The sequence below is a fragment of the Myxine glutinosa genome, chromosome 14 (assembly GCF_964187855.1).
Source record: "Myxine glutinosa chromosome 14, kmMyxGlut1.1, whole genome shotgun sequence".
Classification (NCBI taxonomy): Eukaryota; Metazoa; Chordata; class Myxini; order Myxiniformes; family Myxinidae; genus Myxine; species Myxine glutinosa.
The window spans coordinates 82019507-82035705 of NC_136274.1; the positions used below are offsets into that span (position 1 = coordinate 82019507).

The 16199-nt window shown below is 43.5% G+C and overlaps 1 protein-coding gene across 10 annotated transcripts in view; it reads right to left on the reverse strand.

The window, feature by feature from the left end:
• Positions 1–16199, reverse strand: part of LOC137439963 (dystrophin) — a 1283433-nt gene that overhangs the window by 987555 nt on the left and 279679 nt on the right. For all 10 annotated transcript variants that reach the window (XM_078768445.1, XM_078768443.1, XM_078768444.1 and 7 more), the window contains one exon: positions 5747–5919. In XM_078768445.1, coding sequence (XP_078624571.1) covers positions 5747–5919 — 173 coding nt within the window. The remainder of the gene's footprint in view (positions 1–5746; positions 5920–16199) is intronic.

The following is a 16199-nucleotide window of genomic DNA, read 5'->3' on the forward strand; positions in this document are numbered from 1 at the left end:
AAAATCAAAAACACCTCACCATGTAATTAAAAACACACCACCACGAAATAAAAAACACACCAGCACGTAATTAAAAACACCTCACCACCATGTAATTCAAAACACCTCACCACCACGTTATTCAAAACACCTCAGCACCACGTTATTCAAAACACCTCAGCACTACGTAATTAAAAACACCTCAGCACCACGTAATTCAAAACACCTCAGCAGTACGCAATTAAAAACACGTCAGCACCAACGTAATTCAAAAAACCTCAGCACCACGTAATGAAAAACACCTCAGCACCAACGTTATTAAAAACACCTCAGCACCACGTAATTATAAACACCTCACCACCATGTAATTAAAAACACCTCACAACCACGTAATTTAAAACACCTCACCACCATGTAATTAAAAGCACCTCACCACCACATAATTCAAAAGACCTCACCACCACGTAATTCAAAGGACCTCACCACCACGTAATTCAAAAGACCTCACCACCACGTAACTAAAAACACCTCACCACCACAAAATCAAAAACACCTCACCATGTAATTAAAAACACACCACCACGAAATAAAAAACACACCAGCACGTAATTCAAAACACCTCAGCACCACGTAATTCAAAACACCTCAGCACCACATAATTAAAAACTCCTCAGCACCAATGTAATTCAAAACACTTCAGCACCACGTAATTAAAAACACCTCACCACCACGTAATTAAAAACACCTCACCACCACAAAATCAAAAACACCTCACCATGTGATTAAAAACACATCACCACGAAATAAAAAATACACCAGCACGTAATTAAAAACACCTCACCACCATGTAATTCAAAACACCTCACCACCACGTAATTCAAAACACCACAGCACCACGTAATTAAAAACACCTCAGCACCACGTAATTAAAAACACCTCAGCACCACGTAATTAAAAACACCTCAGCACCACGTAATTAAAAACACCACAGCACCACGTAATTAAAAACACCTCAGCACCACGTAATTAAAAACACCTCAGCACCAACGTAATTCAAAACACCTCAGCACCACGTAATTAAAAACACCTCAGCACCACGTAATTAAAAACACCTCAGCACCACGTAATTAAAAACACCTCAGCACCACGTAATTAAAAACACCACAGCACCACGTAATTAAAAACACCTCAGCACCACGTAATTAAAAACACCTCAGCACCACGTAATTAAAAACACCTCAGCACCACGTAATTAAAAACACCACAGCACCACGTAATTAAAAACACCTCAGCACCACGTAATTAAAAACACCTCAGCACCAACGTAATTCAAAACACCTCAGCACCACGTAATTAAAAACACCACAGCACTACGTAATTAAAAACACCTCAGCACCAACGTTATTAAAAACACTTCACAACCAGTGAAACAAAAGTTTGAGGGAGTGAGTAGTTCAGTGACAACACAGACACTGTCCAGATATGTAGATATATATAGATAGAATACTGCACCTGAGTTGCTGTTTTGTCATGGTTTACACCAATCATAATACAAACAATTATTTTGCGCAAATGTATTTGTAATATACGTGATATTACATTTTATAAACAATTGAAGTTGAAGATTTAAATTGAAAAAAAAAAAATTCAAAATAAATTTCAATTTTTCATTTTGTTTTTTTTTTTCAAAAAGTTTCAACTCGTGCATTATTTATACTAGTCCCTTTCAACGTTGAAGACCTCTAGTGCAGTATCCGGGTCAAGATATATACCAAAATTTAATCAATCCGTCCATGTCACACAACAAACTTGTTCACCAAATTTTGTCCAAATCCGGCCGTAACATTTTGAGATATCCTGCTCACAGACAGACCGACAGATAGACAGACAGGTGTGAAAACAACCTCCATGCACCTTCAGTGGTGGAAGTAATAACATATATGACTATCCCTATGAAAACGTTATTCGTCTCCTCTTGAAGAGCTCAAGAGCATGGTTGGCCACCTTGTCTCGCTCATTAGAAACATTCCCGTCATGGCAGCCCCACAGGGATGGGATAATTTAAGGTGATCTACCAGTCAGACAAATCAAATTCAAATATGATGTCGTGTGAAATCCCACTGGTGATCCATATGAAAGTTTGTAGAAGATGGCCAGGAAGTCATGAATCAATCATAATATCCCCTGTGAAGATTTGATAGGAAAGGGTCTTCAAAGTAGCAAGGTCTTCCAACAAACCTCATGCCAGGAGCAAATGATATATTAGAAAATGAAAATAATGATCAGCTGTAATTGTCTACAGAATTGAAAATCAATCAAGATATCCCATGATTGTCCATTGCAAATGAGGGGAGGGGCTCTTTCAAGCCATGCCCAACGGTTTGACAAAAGTGGTCAAGACTTGCCCTCATAATAACAGTTGATTGTTAAAGTCGAAACTTACTTGGTTTGAACTAAATTCTCAATATAAAGAAGGATTAAGGAAACATTTTCAAATGGCAAGTCTTTCCACATCCTGAACATGGATGATTAGGCAGCTGGACTAATTCAGAACATTTTAATTAGTCCTTAAAGACTTGATCGCTTTCCCTAATTGGGAGAAATCCCTCCATCTTACTATAATTCACCAAATGTCCGTCCGTCCATCCATCCGTTCCCAGGTACTGCAAAAACGGCTGAACCGATCACAACTAAATTTTGGGTGGGTAATCCTGGGACCCCCTGGAGTAAAATAGGCTTCATTGTTTTTCCAATTTCAGCTTTGGTCTCCAGAATTTTTAGGTTTGGACTCCCACCTAACGTCATTGTCCTGGGTACCGCAAAAACGGCTGTACCGATCGCAACGATACACCTCCATGCCCATGGGATTCCCACGGGTGACCCCACTAGTCTATTAAATTTAAGAAAGCACAATTAACTGTTTGAAGCTATGACATTCTTTAAGAAATACTCTCCATCGTTACCCACACCCATTAAAAAAGAAAACACTCCGTGGCATAAAGTTTGGAGCGTCCTTCGTTGTGAGTCATGTCCGTTGGTAAGTCAATTCTGATTCTGACCCTGGCTGACTCATACCAAAGACTAACAATGACACATGATGCTTCCTTGGGTTAGAGAATGCCCCAGGCAAGAGCTACACAGTATAGTCAGGGTCCTTAGGGATATTTTGGTTCAAATTCTTCCAAAAGCATCAAATTTGGCGCAGTTGTTGCCCATGCCACTCTTTCGATTTTTGACGGCAAGGGCGGTATGATCCGGGGACCATACCGGTCCATCCCGCCATGTCACCTGACCTATGACGTCATAATTAGGATATGCATCCAATCACATGGCGTACTTTAAGTGGTCAAAGTTCAAAATGAATCGATCGAAAAATGAAGGCAGGGATCCATTTTTAAGGTTTTCATAAAATCCAATATGGCCACCAGGTCACATGACCTATGACGTCATATTTATGACATGTATACAATCATGTATACATGAACCCGGATCATGATCGCACAAAAATTAAACACAAGGATATGGCATACAGTTCATAAAACATCAAAATCCGTACCTTTGTAATTAGACTGATGAACTGCATATGCCTGAAAATTAGGAAATAGACATGTAAATATTTCCTCTAATTGTCAAAAATAAGGTCAGAGTTCGATTACCCAACCCAGAAACACAAAATGGTGAACCTCGCGTAAATCTTGACAAAAAACTCAAAAACCGACATGTTTGACTCAAAAATGACCTTTAAGATTACCTTGAGGGTTGACCTTGACCTCGAATCATCAAAATAACATCATAATTGGATTCGGCGACCTCGAAAACCCCTGAAAAGTGGTATCATACATGATTCCAACCCTTTTGGTTATTTAACTGATTTTCCTCTAATCCGGGTGGCGGCCATTTAGTATTTCGCCAATATTGGGGGGAGGGGGGGCGCCCATCTTGGCGCCCGTCAAAAATCGAAAGAGTATGGCATGGGCAACATCTGGGCCAAATTTGGTGCTTTTGGAAGAATTTGAACCAAACCGCCCCAAAATATCCCGAAGGGCCCTGACTAGTAGTAAGGTCGTAGTAACTCCACATCAACTGCAGTTAACTGTAGTAATGCTGAATTAGATGTGGCTCTACTGTGATATGTAATTTTTTTTCGTAGTTGACTGCAGTAATAATACATTTACCAGTGTAGAGCTAGTGGCATATCATTGCACTGCATGGTATAATACTTTATAGTAACTATACTACCAGCTGGAGGCCCCCAGTAAAAATACCACGAAATAGAAATAAAAATAAAAGGAAGCCTTTTTTTCTTGCGCTGGTTTAAAGAGCTAAATTGAGGCCTCGGAGGAGCATTTCCTTGTTTCAGGAGGCCAACAGACAGACAGAATTAGCCTATCAAATATACCGTATAGAGTATTGTGAAATAATAATCATATTTCTCAACCGCAAATATATCGTGGCATATTTCTTAACAGCAAATAAAAAAAAAAAAAAAATGCGGGAGCGATCGAAGCAGCGGTCTGTTGTCTTATACATCCCCCAGGTTCAATTTTTTGTTCCGATTTGAAAAATTATAATTTTCCATAGGTATGGATTCATTTAAAGCAACTTTTGGTGGATTATTTTTTCTCTTCGAGGAACATTTCTGTGTTTCAGGGTGGGACAGACAGACAACTACAAAATGTATCACAGTAATACGACATTGAAACTGTGGTATTTTATAGGTACTATAGCGCTACTATCGGAATGCTTTTGCCTGGGTGACTCGCTTTGGGTAGACCCAGTTCATGGTAGGCCTATGTTTCCCATCGGTGCATATATCTTCACCAAAAATATTTTATGCCTCATGTAACAAAGTCGACACAAACACGGGCTTGGGAAGCACAGCTGAGAAATTGGAAATGTTGGTGCAAGTACTCGTGACTTTACAAAGCTTTCACTGATCAAGTGATGTGAAGAGTGCATTGGCATTTTAAGTAAACCGAGACATGTGGTTCAGCAACAAGTTCTCTTCCCTGAATCGTCTTAGAAAACAAAGCATGAAAAGATACAGACGTCAGTGGAATAAATACGTATTGACGAAATAAGTGTGAGAATTCATTTCAAGTCGGCCATTTCTCGTTTCCTTCTGGGCACTGAGCTCATGGTTCTTGGATCTGAAGTTCAAATCTGACCCAGTGTGTTGATTTCTCGGTTTTCACTTAAGTAGTCACATGCACAGAATCCATACATAAAGTGCTGACGTCACAATGCCATGGTCCGTCTACATGTGAAATATGTACAAGCTCACGAGCCTTAGATCACAGATATTAAAAAGCTGTTTTCTTCAAACAAATGAAGATATATACACTACTCACAATAAGTTAGGGATATAGGTGGGAGTGGGGTTAGGGTATTGAAATCAAGAATGCTGTGTTTTTTCACACTCATTAATAACCATAGAATTAGGACCAACAACTTTTTTCAACATAATTAACAGACAAATTCAACCACAACGAAGAACCTGCCAATATCCCTAACTTATCGTGAGTAGTGTGTGTGTATATATATATATATCTTGCAGTGTTAATGTGAGAAATCTCTGAGCGTATCCAGGAGACTCAATAGCTCAGTGGGCTGTCACCTCGTAAGTGATGAGGTTTGTGGGTTCGAGTCCCGGGTTGTCATAATTTTTCACACTAGCCACACGCAGGAATTTACTTCCTGTTTCGTAAATAAATAAATAAATATATATATATATATATATGTGTGTGTGTGTGTGTGCAGAAGTTACCTGTTACTGTGAATAAGAGCATTGAAAGCGAGTCCATCAGTCCAGCTCGAGGTAAAATTGACGACATTGACGGGTTGGTAGTCTCGTGTTGACTGACGAACCCAACCCAAGAGGACATTCTCACTGCTGGTCTGTTGCAGGTCTGCCATCAGTTCTTTCATGACATCTTTAACCTGAAGCAAAGCAAGTCACATGGGCCATTGTTATCTCTCTCAGACAGACACCTCATCACCTACACCCCCTCACCAAACCCCTCGAGGTCAAAATTATAAAACAGGAAGAGTTTAACATGTCACAGGATGTAGTGCCTCGTCTGTGTGAAATGGCGACCCTCAGCACTCAAATTGCCAATCATTGATGGATTAACCCAATCCCAGCATGTAACCCATTTCAGGTACCAGTTGGACTTTGCACAGAAAGTTAAACGACTCCATTAAGAAACACGTTTCGAAAATACTGCAAAAAAAAATAAATTACAAATTAAAAAAATATGTTATTCAGAAAGACTTCCGGAACAGTTTTAAGTTGGGTGTTAGTTTAATGAATGTCTTCAACTGACTGGAAGTTGAAGGAACTGCGCAGATCGCAAAACTGCTCATTCGGGTTGTTCCTTCCACGACTAATGAGGTCCATTCAAAAAAATGGCTCCTCAATGTCAAAACCAGAAAAAAAACAAATAATCACAAGAGGCAAACAAACAGGATGTTGACGATCCTTCCAGCGTTTCTTAATTGTAGGTATTTTGGTGGGAAAACGGGTGTTCCAGGTACTCTTAACACAGCAAATGTATTGTCTGTCATCCTAAGTCAGTAAATTGGAAACATTTATTCTGAAAACGTTTTTGGAGGAAGTGGGTTGTGTATCGACCAATAAAATTCAAAAGAAAACTTGCAAGGAGAGTCACGAAAGGTTGGGACAGGAAATTGGAAGAGGCCTTGCTGGTTAGGAGAGAATGCTATGAAAATTGTGAACACAGCGTGGTGACCGCAGGTCGCTCCATCGGGAATGGAAGGGTTGTGAGAAAAGTCAGGGGGGAACCTATGGCAAGAATTGGAAAGAAAAATGAAACCCAGATAATAACATCATTTTACAGTGCCCTGCCAGAATAAAAAGAACACCTCCAATAGTAAACAAACTTTATGTTCCCAATCTACGATACAAACACAATCAAGGGGATGACACGTATATTGGCATCTGGTGACGTGATTTGGGATCATGTGGAGCTTGAACCCGTGAAAGCAGCAAATCGATGATATTCCGTCTGACCTCCGATACCGATTTCACCAAACTCGAAAATAACCGCCCCCTCCGGGAGAGAATTATGGTGTCAGTGAAATATCTTGCACACTTCCATGTGCCGGTGACCAGGTCCTCCCAGCCCCTCCCAGCCACCCCCAGCTCCTCCCAGCCACCCCCAGCTCCTCCCAGCCACCACCAGACCAGCTCCTCCGAGCCACCGCCAGCTCCTCCCAGCCCCTCCCAGCCACTCCCAGCCACCCCCATCTCCTCCAAGCCACCCCCAGCTCCTCCCAGCCACCCCCAGCTCCTCCCAGCCACCCCCAGCTCCTCCGAGCTCCTCCCAGGCACCCCAATCTCCTCCCAGCCACCCCAATCTCCTCCCAGCCACCCCCAGCTCCTCCCAGCCACCCCAGCCACCCCCAGCCCCTCCCAGCCATATCCAGCCCTTCCCAGCTCCTCCCAGCTACCCCCAGCTCCTTCCAGCCCCTCCCAGCCCCTCCCAGCCATTCCCAGCCCTTCCCAGCTCCTCCCAGACACCCCCAGCTCCTTCCAGCCACCCCAGCCACCCCCAGCCACCACCAGCCACTCCCAGCCCTTCCCAGCTCCTCCCAGCCACCCCCAGCTCCTCCCAGCCACTCCCAGCCACCCCCAGCCACTCCCAGCCCCTCCCAGCCACCCCCATCTCCTCCCAGCCCCTCCCAGCCACCCCCAGCTCCTCCCAGCCACCCCAGCCCCTCCCAGCCACCCCCAGCCACCCCCAGCTCCTCCCAGCCACCCCCAGCCCCTCACAGCCAACCCCAGCCCCTCACAGCCAACCCCAGCTCCTCCCAACCACCCCCAGCACCTCACAGCCCCTCACAGCCAAACCCAGCCCCTCCCAGGTCCTCCCAGCCACCCCCAGCTCCTCCCAGCCACCCCCAGCCTCTCTCAGCCCCTCACGGCCAACCCCAGCCTCTCTCAGCCCCTCACGGCCAACCCCAGCCCCTCCCAGCTCCTCCAAACTACCCCAGCCCCTCCCAGCCACCCCCAGCCCCTCACAGCCAACCCCAGCCCCTCCCAGCTCTTCCCAGCCCCTCCCAGCCACCCCAGCCACTCCCAACCACCCCCAGCTTCTCCCAGCCACCCCCAGCTCCTCCCAGCCCCTCTCAGCCCCTCACAGCCAACCCCAGCCCCTGCCAGCTCCTCCCAGCCACCCCCAGCCACCCCCAGCCCCTCCCAGCCACTCCCAGCCCCTCCGCTTTATAAAAACCTTGGTTGGCCTCCCATAAACCCATAAAATATTTGGTTTGACGCAACTTTTAACACGTGCGCTTACTTCAAATTTGACCTGGACTAATATGCATACATTACTCTGTCTTGTGTCCAGGTTATCCCCTCCACCCTCAGGTGGTAAGGGGCCAATGGTTTTGGTCCCATGTAAAGTTTTGACTTTTTCAACATATTTCAACATACAGCTATTTGATCTTCATTTCAACAATATTGACAGGTAAAGGTGATATAATATAACAAATATCATGAAACATTTACATTTTGTAGTCCATTGTATAATTTAAATAAACATAAATGCAAATTTCGCATGTGGAAAAAGTAAGTCCACCCTTGGCTCTAATATGTGGTATTGCCCCCTTTGGCAGAAACAACCTCAAGTAGACGTTTCTTATAACTGTCTACCAGTCTCTGACATCGACTGGGAGAAATTTTTGCCCACTCCTCCATGCAGAATTCTTTCAGCTGTGCGATGTTTGAGGGGTTTCTTGCATGCACAGCTCGTTTCAAATCCCCCCACAACATCTCGATGGGATTTAGATCCAGACTTTGACTTGGCCATTCCAGAACCCTCCATTTCTTTCTTTTCAGCCATTCCTTGGTGGATTTACTGGTATGTTCAGGGTCATTGTCATGTTGCAAGGTTCACCTTCGGTTGAGCTTCAACTTTCCGACAGATGGCCTCACATTATCCTCAAGCACCCTCTGGTACAATGAAGAACTCATAGTGGATTCTATGATGGTGAGCTGCCCAGGCCCTGATGCAGCAAAGCTGCCCCAAACCATAATATTTCCACCACCATGCTTAAAGTTGGTATCAGGTTCTTGTGGTCAAATGCTGTCTTTGGTTTTCGCCAAACATATCTTCTGGTACTGTGGCCAAATAGCTCCACCTTTGACTCATCTGTCCAGAGCACATTGCTCCAGAAGTGCTGGTCTTTGCCTCGGTGTTCATTGGCAAACTTTAGTCTTGCCCTGATGTTCTTTCTGGACAGCAAAGGTTTCCTCCTGGCACACCTCCCATGTAGATCAAATTTGTGCAGCCTCTTTCTAATGGTAGACTCGTGCACTTTGACATCAACAGTGGCAAGAGCTACCTGTAGGTCCCGTGATGACATTCTGGGGGTTCTTAGAGACTTCTTTCAGCATCTTGCGGCCTGCTCTTGGGCTGAACTTGCTGGGGCGGCCTGGCCTGAACAAGTTGGCAGTTGTTTGGAATCTTCTCCACTAGTGGATGATCTTCCGGACAGTCGAATGATTGATTTCAAATTGTTTGGAGATCTTTTTAAATCCCTTCCCAGACTCGTAGGCATCTATAACCTTCTTTCTGAAGGCCTCAGAGAGCTCTTTTGATCTAGGCATGATGACGCCGCACACTTCAACAAAGAGCAAACCAAACTAAATGTCTGAGGTTTAAATAAGACAGGTTCCTCCAAGATCCCCTCTAACGATGTTCTAATCATTTGCACCTGAGCTGGTGCACCTGATTCTAATTTTAGGTATTTGAAGTAGTGATAAATGTAGGGGTGTACTTACTTTTTCCACATGCGAAATTTGCATTTATGTTTATTTAAATTATACAATGGACTACAAAATGTAAATGTTTCATGATATTTGTTGCATTATATCACCTTTATCGATCAATATTGTTGAAATGAAGATCAAATAGCTGTATGTTGAAATATGTTGAAAAAGTCAAAACTTTACTTGGGGTGTACTTACTTTTTCACGTGACTGTATATACACACATATATATCGCATCCCTTCACCGAAGCGGGAGTGGATACTTGGAGTCGCAGATACATACACAGACACACACACACACACACACACACACACACACACACACACACACATGCAGACAGACAGACAGACACACACACACACACACACACACACACACACACACACACACACACACACACACACACACACACACACACACCTCTAAATCCTACTTCTACTGCCTTAAAGTGGTGGAGGGTGGAAAAATTGGGCTCAAGAAGAAGTACAGCGCAGGATTCTTGGATTCTGGCATTTTCAACCTACTCTGAAATCTCAAGCAAGATACCCAGCTAAAGTGGAAGAGGTAACTCACCAACACACATGGCCAATGTGGTGAGGTCTGAAAAAATGGTCATGGTCTGGAAGCTGAATTGGAACCACCAAGGCAATGGGAAAAAATGCATGAAAGGCGAAGATGCTAAAAAAAACTCTGGGTTATGAAAATGGACCTGGACTTCCTTTCAACACCAAACATCACCTCACTGCGTATAATGAATGAAATATTTTGGCCGAGTCCAAATTTTGAGAGTTAAAGAACTTCGAAGAATCAAATTGTGAAGCTGTGGGACTCAGTAAAGTTAGGCACCAAGGTGAAGCACTATTGGAACTCAACAGTGGACATCTCTTTATCACAGAGGAAACCAATCGACAAACAGGAAAGCTGTGAAAATCTAAATAAATAATAGTTGCCATGGAAACAGCAATTTGGAAATTTTGCAAATTTGACTTGGCAAGTCCTTTACACGAATGATTGTTATGTGTATAACAAATTTGGCTGATACATTTTCTAACTGCGGCCTAATAGATGTTTTTTCACATTTTGGATTGCCTTGACCGTAACCTATGACCAAGTCTGACCAAACCTTACTCGCATGTACTACACATACTTACAAATTACCTACATAAGTTTCCATTTGATATCTTCAAAAATTATTGATGTATGGAAATAATAGATTCACAAAAGGTCACATTTGATAATAATGGGGTGAAATTTTTGTCATGGAAACTATCATGTCAAAATGCTGAGATTGATCATTGTGATTTTTGGTGAACCAGGTCTGTGACTCAATATGCAAACCCTGTTCAAATCTCAAGTTAATGGGATGAAAATTGATGATTTTATGGGACCTTAAGCTTTGACCTTTTTACCTCAAGCAATAGGCCCAACGACCCAATATGCAAACCCTGTTCAAATCTCAAGTTAATGGGATGAAAATTGATGATTTTATGGGACCTTGAGCTTTGACCTTTTTACCTCAAGCAATAGGCCTCAATGACCCAATAGGCAAACCCTGTTCAAATTTCAAGTTAATAGGATGAAAATTGATGATTTAATGGGACCTTGAGCTTTGACCTTTTGACCTCAAGCAATAGGCCTCAACAATCCAAAATGCAAACCCTGTTCAAATTTCAAGTTAATACGAGTAGGTTGAAAATTGATGATTTAATGGGACCTTGAGCTTTGACCTTTTGACCTCAAGCAATAGGCCTCAATGACCCAAGATGCAAACCCTGTTCAAATTTCAAGTTAATAGGATGAAAATTGATGATTTTATGGGACCTTGAGCTTTGACCTTTTTACCTCAAGCAATAGGCCCAGCGACCCAATAGGCAAACCCTGTTCAAATTTCAAGTTAATAGGATGAAAATTGATGATTTAATGGGACCTTGAGCTTTGACCTTTTGACCTCAAGCAATAGGCCTCAACAATCCAAAATGCAAACCCTGTTCAAATTTCAAGTTAATACGAGTAGGATGAAAATTGATGATTTAATGGGACCTTGAGCTTTGACCTTTTGACCTCAAGCAATAGGCCTCAATGACCCAATATGCAAACCAATATGGTGTTGGTGTCCTGTTTTCTGAGGAGTTTGTAGACAGCGTGGTGATTGTGACAAGAGTGAGTGATAGGTTGTTGATGGTGAAAATGATTCTCTTGGTGAACGTCATCTCGGGATATGCTCCGCAGGTTGGTCAGAGCGATGAAGAGAAGGACAAGTTCTGGTGTGAGATAGAGAAGCTGATGGAAAACGAAAGATGAGGAAGATGTTGTGGTAGGAGGAGACCTAAATGGATATGTGGGAAGGAGTATGGACGGTTTTGAGGGAGTTCATGGGGGTTACGGATATGGTGTGAGAAATGGAGAAGGTGAAAGGATTTTGGAGTTTGCTGATGGAGCTGATTTGTTGATTTGTAATACTCAGTTCCAGAAAGGGGATAATAAGCCTGTTACATACACGTCGGATGGGTCGACGACAACCGTTGACTACCTGATGGTGCGTAGGCGAGATTGGGGGCACCTCCGGGACACAAAGGTGATCCCGGGGGAGGAGGCTGTTTCACAGCACCACTTGGTTGTCTGCGACATAAGGGTGAAAGGTGCGAGGAGAGCTCGGCGGGTGAAGTACCAACTGAGAATGAAGGTGTGGAGGTTGAAAGATGTGACAGTAAGGGAGGCATTAAAAGAGAGGCTGAGTAGGGTAGAGGATGATGTGGTTTAGCTTGAACATGGTTGGATGTCAATGAAAGATAGTCTGTTGGGAGCCGTTGGTGAGGTATGTGGATGGACAAAAGGACCACCGAGGCACTCGGAAACATGGTGGTGGGATGATGAAGTTGGAAAGAGGATTGACGAGAAGAGGAAGAAGTTCAAGGAGTGGCAGAAGGCGAAGGGTACGGGAGCAGAAACAGCAGAGCATGAAAGTTATAAGGCAGCCAGGAAGGCTGCAAAGAAAGGGATTCAGGCGCAGGAGGCATGTAGGAAAATGTTCGGAGAACGCTTGGATTCGGAAGAGGGTCAGAGCGGTATTCAGGATTGCAAAGCAGATAGCGAAAGAGAGGTGTGATGTGATGGGGGTGAGTTGCTTGAAGGATGAAGTGGGACAAATCGTTGTGGACCAAGATGCAATTAAAGGAAGATGGAAAAGATATATGGAAATGCTGTTGAATACAGAGAATGAATGGGATGGCAACATAGAGAGTAATCCAGTTTTAGGACCGGCAGAAAAGATAACTGAGCAGGAAGTTGAGGAAGCGATAAAAGCAATGAAGAGTATAAAAGCGGGAGGGCCGACGGGAGTTGTGGGAGATATGTTGAAGGCAGCAGGAAGTTGTGGTGTGAAGAGAATGGCAGAGATCTGTAATCTGGCGGTGAAAGAAGACCGCATTCCAGTGGATTGGGAACTGAGTACCCTCGTCCCTCTATACAAGGGGAAAGGTGACCCTCTGGAGTGTGGCTCGTACCGAGCGATAAAGTTATTGAAGCATGGAATGAAGGTATTGGAAAGGGTGTTGGAGAGGAGGATAAGGAAGAAGGTGAAGATAGACGAAATGCAGTTTGGATTTATGCCAGGAAGAGGAACGACAGACGCGCTCTTTATTGTGAGGCAGTTGCAGGAGAAGTACTCCATTCAAGGTACAATGTGCGCTGAGTGGGTTCATCAAAAATGTAGTGGTCTGAGAGGGTCATTAACCAGTGTGGCAGCTACATTCAAATGTAAGGTGTGCACAGAGGGAGCTGCAGATGGAGGAAATGTTGAGTTGGATCTTGCAGACGGCGTGAAGCTGGAAGGTGTGAAAACATGTTGCTACCTCGGAAACATGCTGAATGGAGAAGGTGGATCAGACTCGGCAACGGTTGCTAGAGTGAGTTGTGCATGGAAGAAGTTTCGGGAACTGGGTGGCGTGGTGATGAGGTGGGGAGTGTCGTTGAAGCTGAAGGGAAAGGTGTATGCTGCATGTGTGAGAAGTGTTATGATTTATGGGAGCGAGACATGGGTAATGAACGTAGAGCAGCAACGAAGGCTGGAAAGGGTGGAAATGCGAATGGTTCGGTGGATGTGTGGAGTATCGTTGAGAGAGAGGAAGACAAATGATGAATTGCGAAAGATGATGGGAATAGAGCCTGTGATTGATGCTGTGAAGAGGAACAGGTTGAGATGGTTTGGTCATGTGTTGAGGAAGGATGAAAGTGACTGGTTGAAAAGAGTGATGGAAATGAATGTAGAAGGAAGTAGAGGACGGGGAAGACCGAGAAAGACTTGGCTAAAGATAGTGGAAGAAGAAATGCGGGCAAGGGGGTTAACAAGGAGAGATGCAGAAAATAGGGCAAAATGGAGAAGATTGTCATGGGGACCGCAAGGCTAACCCCCGCTCTAGCAGGGAAAATGGCCTTAAAATGCATGTTGTTGTTGTTGTTGTTGACCCAACATGCAAACCCTGTTCAAATTTCTAGTTAATAATCCTTTATAATTTTGTTCGTATGTTCTCGTGCACAGTGACTTTTGGGACAACCTGTACTTACGAATCATCCATTTCGCAAGTTACACGAGGTGTTTGATTCGTCATTCACAAGAGACTAAAGAATCACATATTTGAGATATAAAGTGCTAATGATCAATGTTAGCTCTTACATGAGCTTCGAAACAAACAAACAAACAAACAAAAAAGTGCTCGTGCTTCTGATGTATGTTAGCAAAACCTTTTGATTAATGCGAGTCCCTCCGTCATGTCAAGGGACTTCAAGGGAGGAGGCCTTTCAGCCCATGAAGCCTGTGCAATATTTGCTAACTTATGGTTGTTTGTCCGTGCTCTATCCTATTTGATTCATAAGCATCAAGCAAAGAAGCAGCATCTACCATTTTTAAAGTCTTTTGAATGACTCAGCCGGGGATTCAAATTATTTAATTTTTTTTCAATTACAATTTCAAAAAAAAATTCAATTCAAGGAACAAACAACTGATGAATAAATAAGTTTTTCTTACATGAAAAAATCTCCACTCATGTAAAAGTGACGTAACAGGCAAGGTACTGACAGTGTGGCAGTGAAATGGTCATTGGCCACACACAACAATCACGGAGAGGCCCCATCGGAGTGACGAATGAAAAGGAAAATGTACCCACGAACAAAAAGGACTTGATAGAGGACATCTCCTGACATTAATCTCCTGCGATGAAGCTAACTCCGAGGGCCTTTCACTCACTCACCGCAGGCAGGTAGGTGGTCTTTCCGTCTTCTATCGACTCCTCTCCGGCCAACTCCCCCAGCTCTCTCTGGGCTCTGTCCCCCAAATATTCCTACAGGTCGCACAAGATCTGCCAGCAACCCTCTCATGGTTAAACTGCCAAAATCAAGGCTCCCTGCTCACCTTCACTCCTTCATTCCTCTTTTCTCCCGCCTCTGGAACAAACTCCCTCACTCCCTTCAATCCCACTCCTCCCTCCAGGTCTTTAAAACAGCTGTTCACCAGAATCTTATCTTCCCCCATCCAAAACCTTGATCTTTTCTACCCCCGCTAATTCACCCCAGATACACTCTTTTTTTTTTTGAAATTCCAACTTCTTTCCTGGAAGTCCAACTTCTTTCCAGTGTTCATGTTTTATACCTCTCCCCCAAGCCCTCCCCCTCCCACATTTCTCACGATGTCCCTGCTCTCAAATGTTGTGTTTGTGTCCTTCCTCCTCTCTCCCCATCTTGTCTACCGCCCCCCTTATTTTGTGTTTTATGTGTCGGTTTATCTTTTTGTGTGATTAATGTCTCAGCCTCGATCTTGTATACAAAAAAAAAAAAAAAAAATCTCAGTTACTCAACCCCTTCCCTTCAGGAAACGAGAACACACTTGTCCGATGCAACACTTATTCGTGAAGATAAAGTTCGAATCCATTTTTCTGAACCATTTGAGAAAGCAAAGATCACTTTCTTCCATTTCGAACATTCAAACACAGTCAGCACTTGAAGAAGAAACAACATTGACAAGTAAAGTGTACCCAACAGAGTGGTTTGCCACATTAACAATGCAGAAAACCGTTTTTCTCATTGGAAAACGGCAGATGAACCAGGAGCAGAAAGTAATGGAAAAGACCAAGAATCTAAGGGAATGAAGGGAAGTGAAAATGTCGGACAATCCGAATCATAAAGTGAATAGATGGGGCTTTGCAGGTCAGTGCGGACAATATATTACTGTACTCAAGACATCAATCAGATTCGTCACCTGTGAATTATGAACACCTGAAAACAACCAAATCATAAAGAGTAAAAATTGGGGGGGGGGGGGGGGGGAGAAATCACATTTTGGAAATCAGGCAGGAAGATGGGAACAAAATTAGAAATGAGGACCTGATAGTGAAGAGTGTCAGAATTTTCCAATAAATATTATTAAGAACA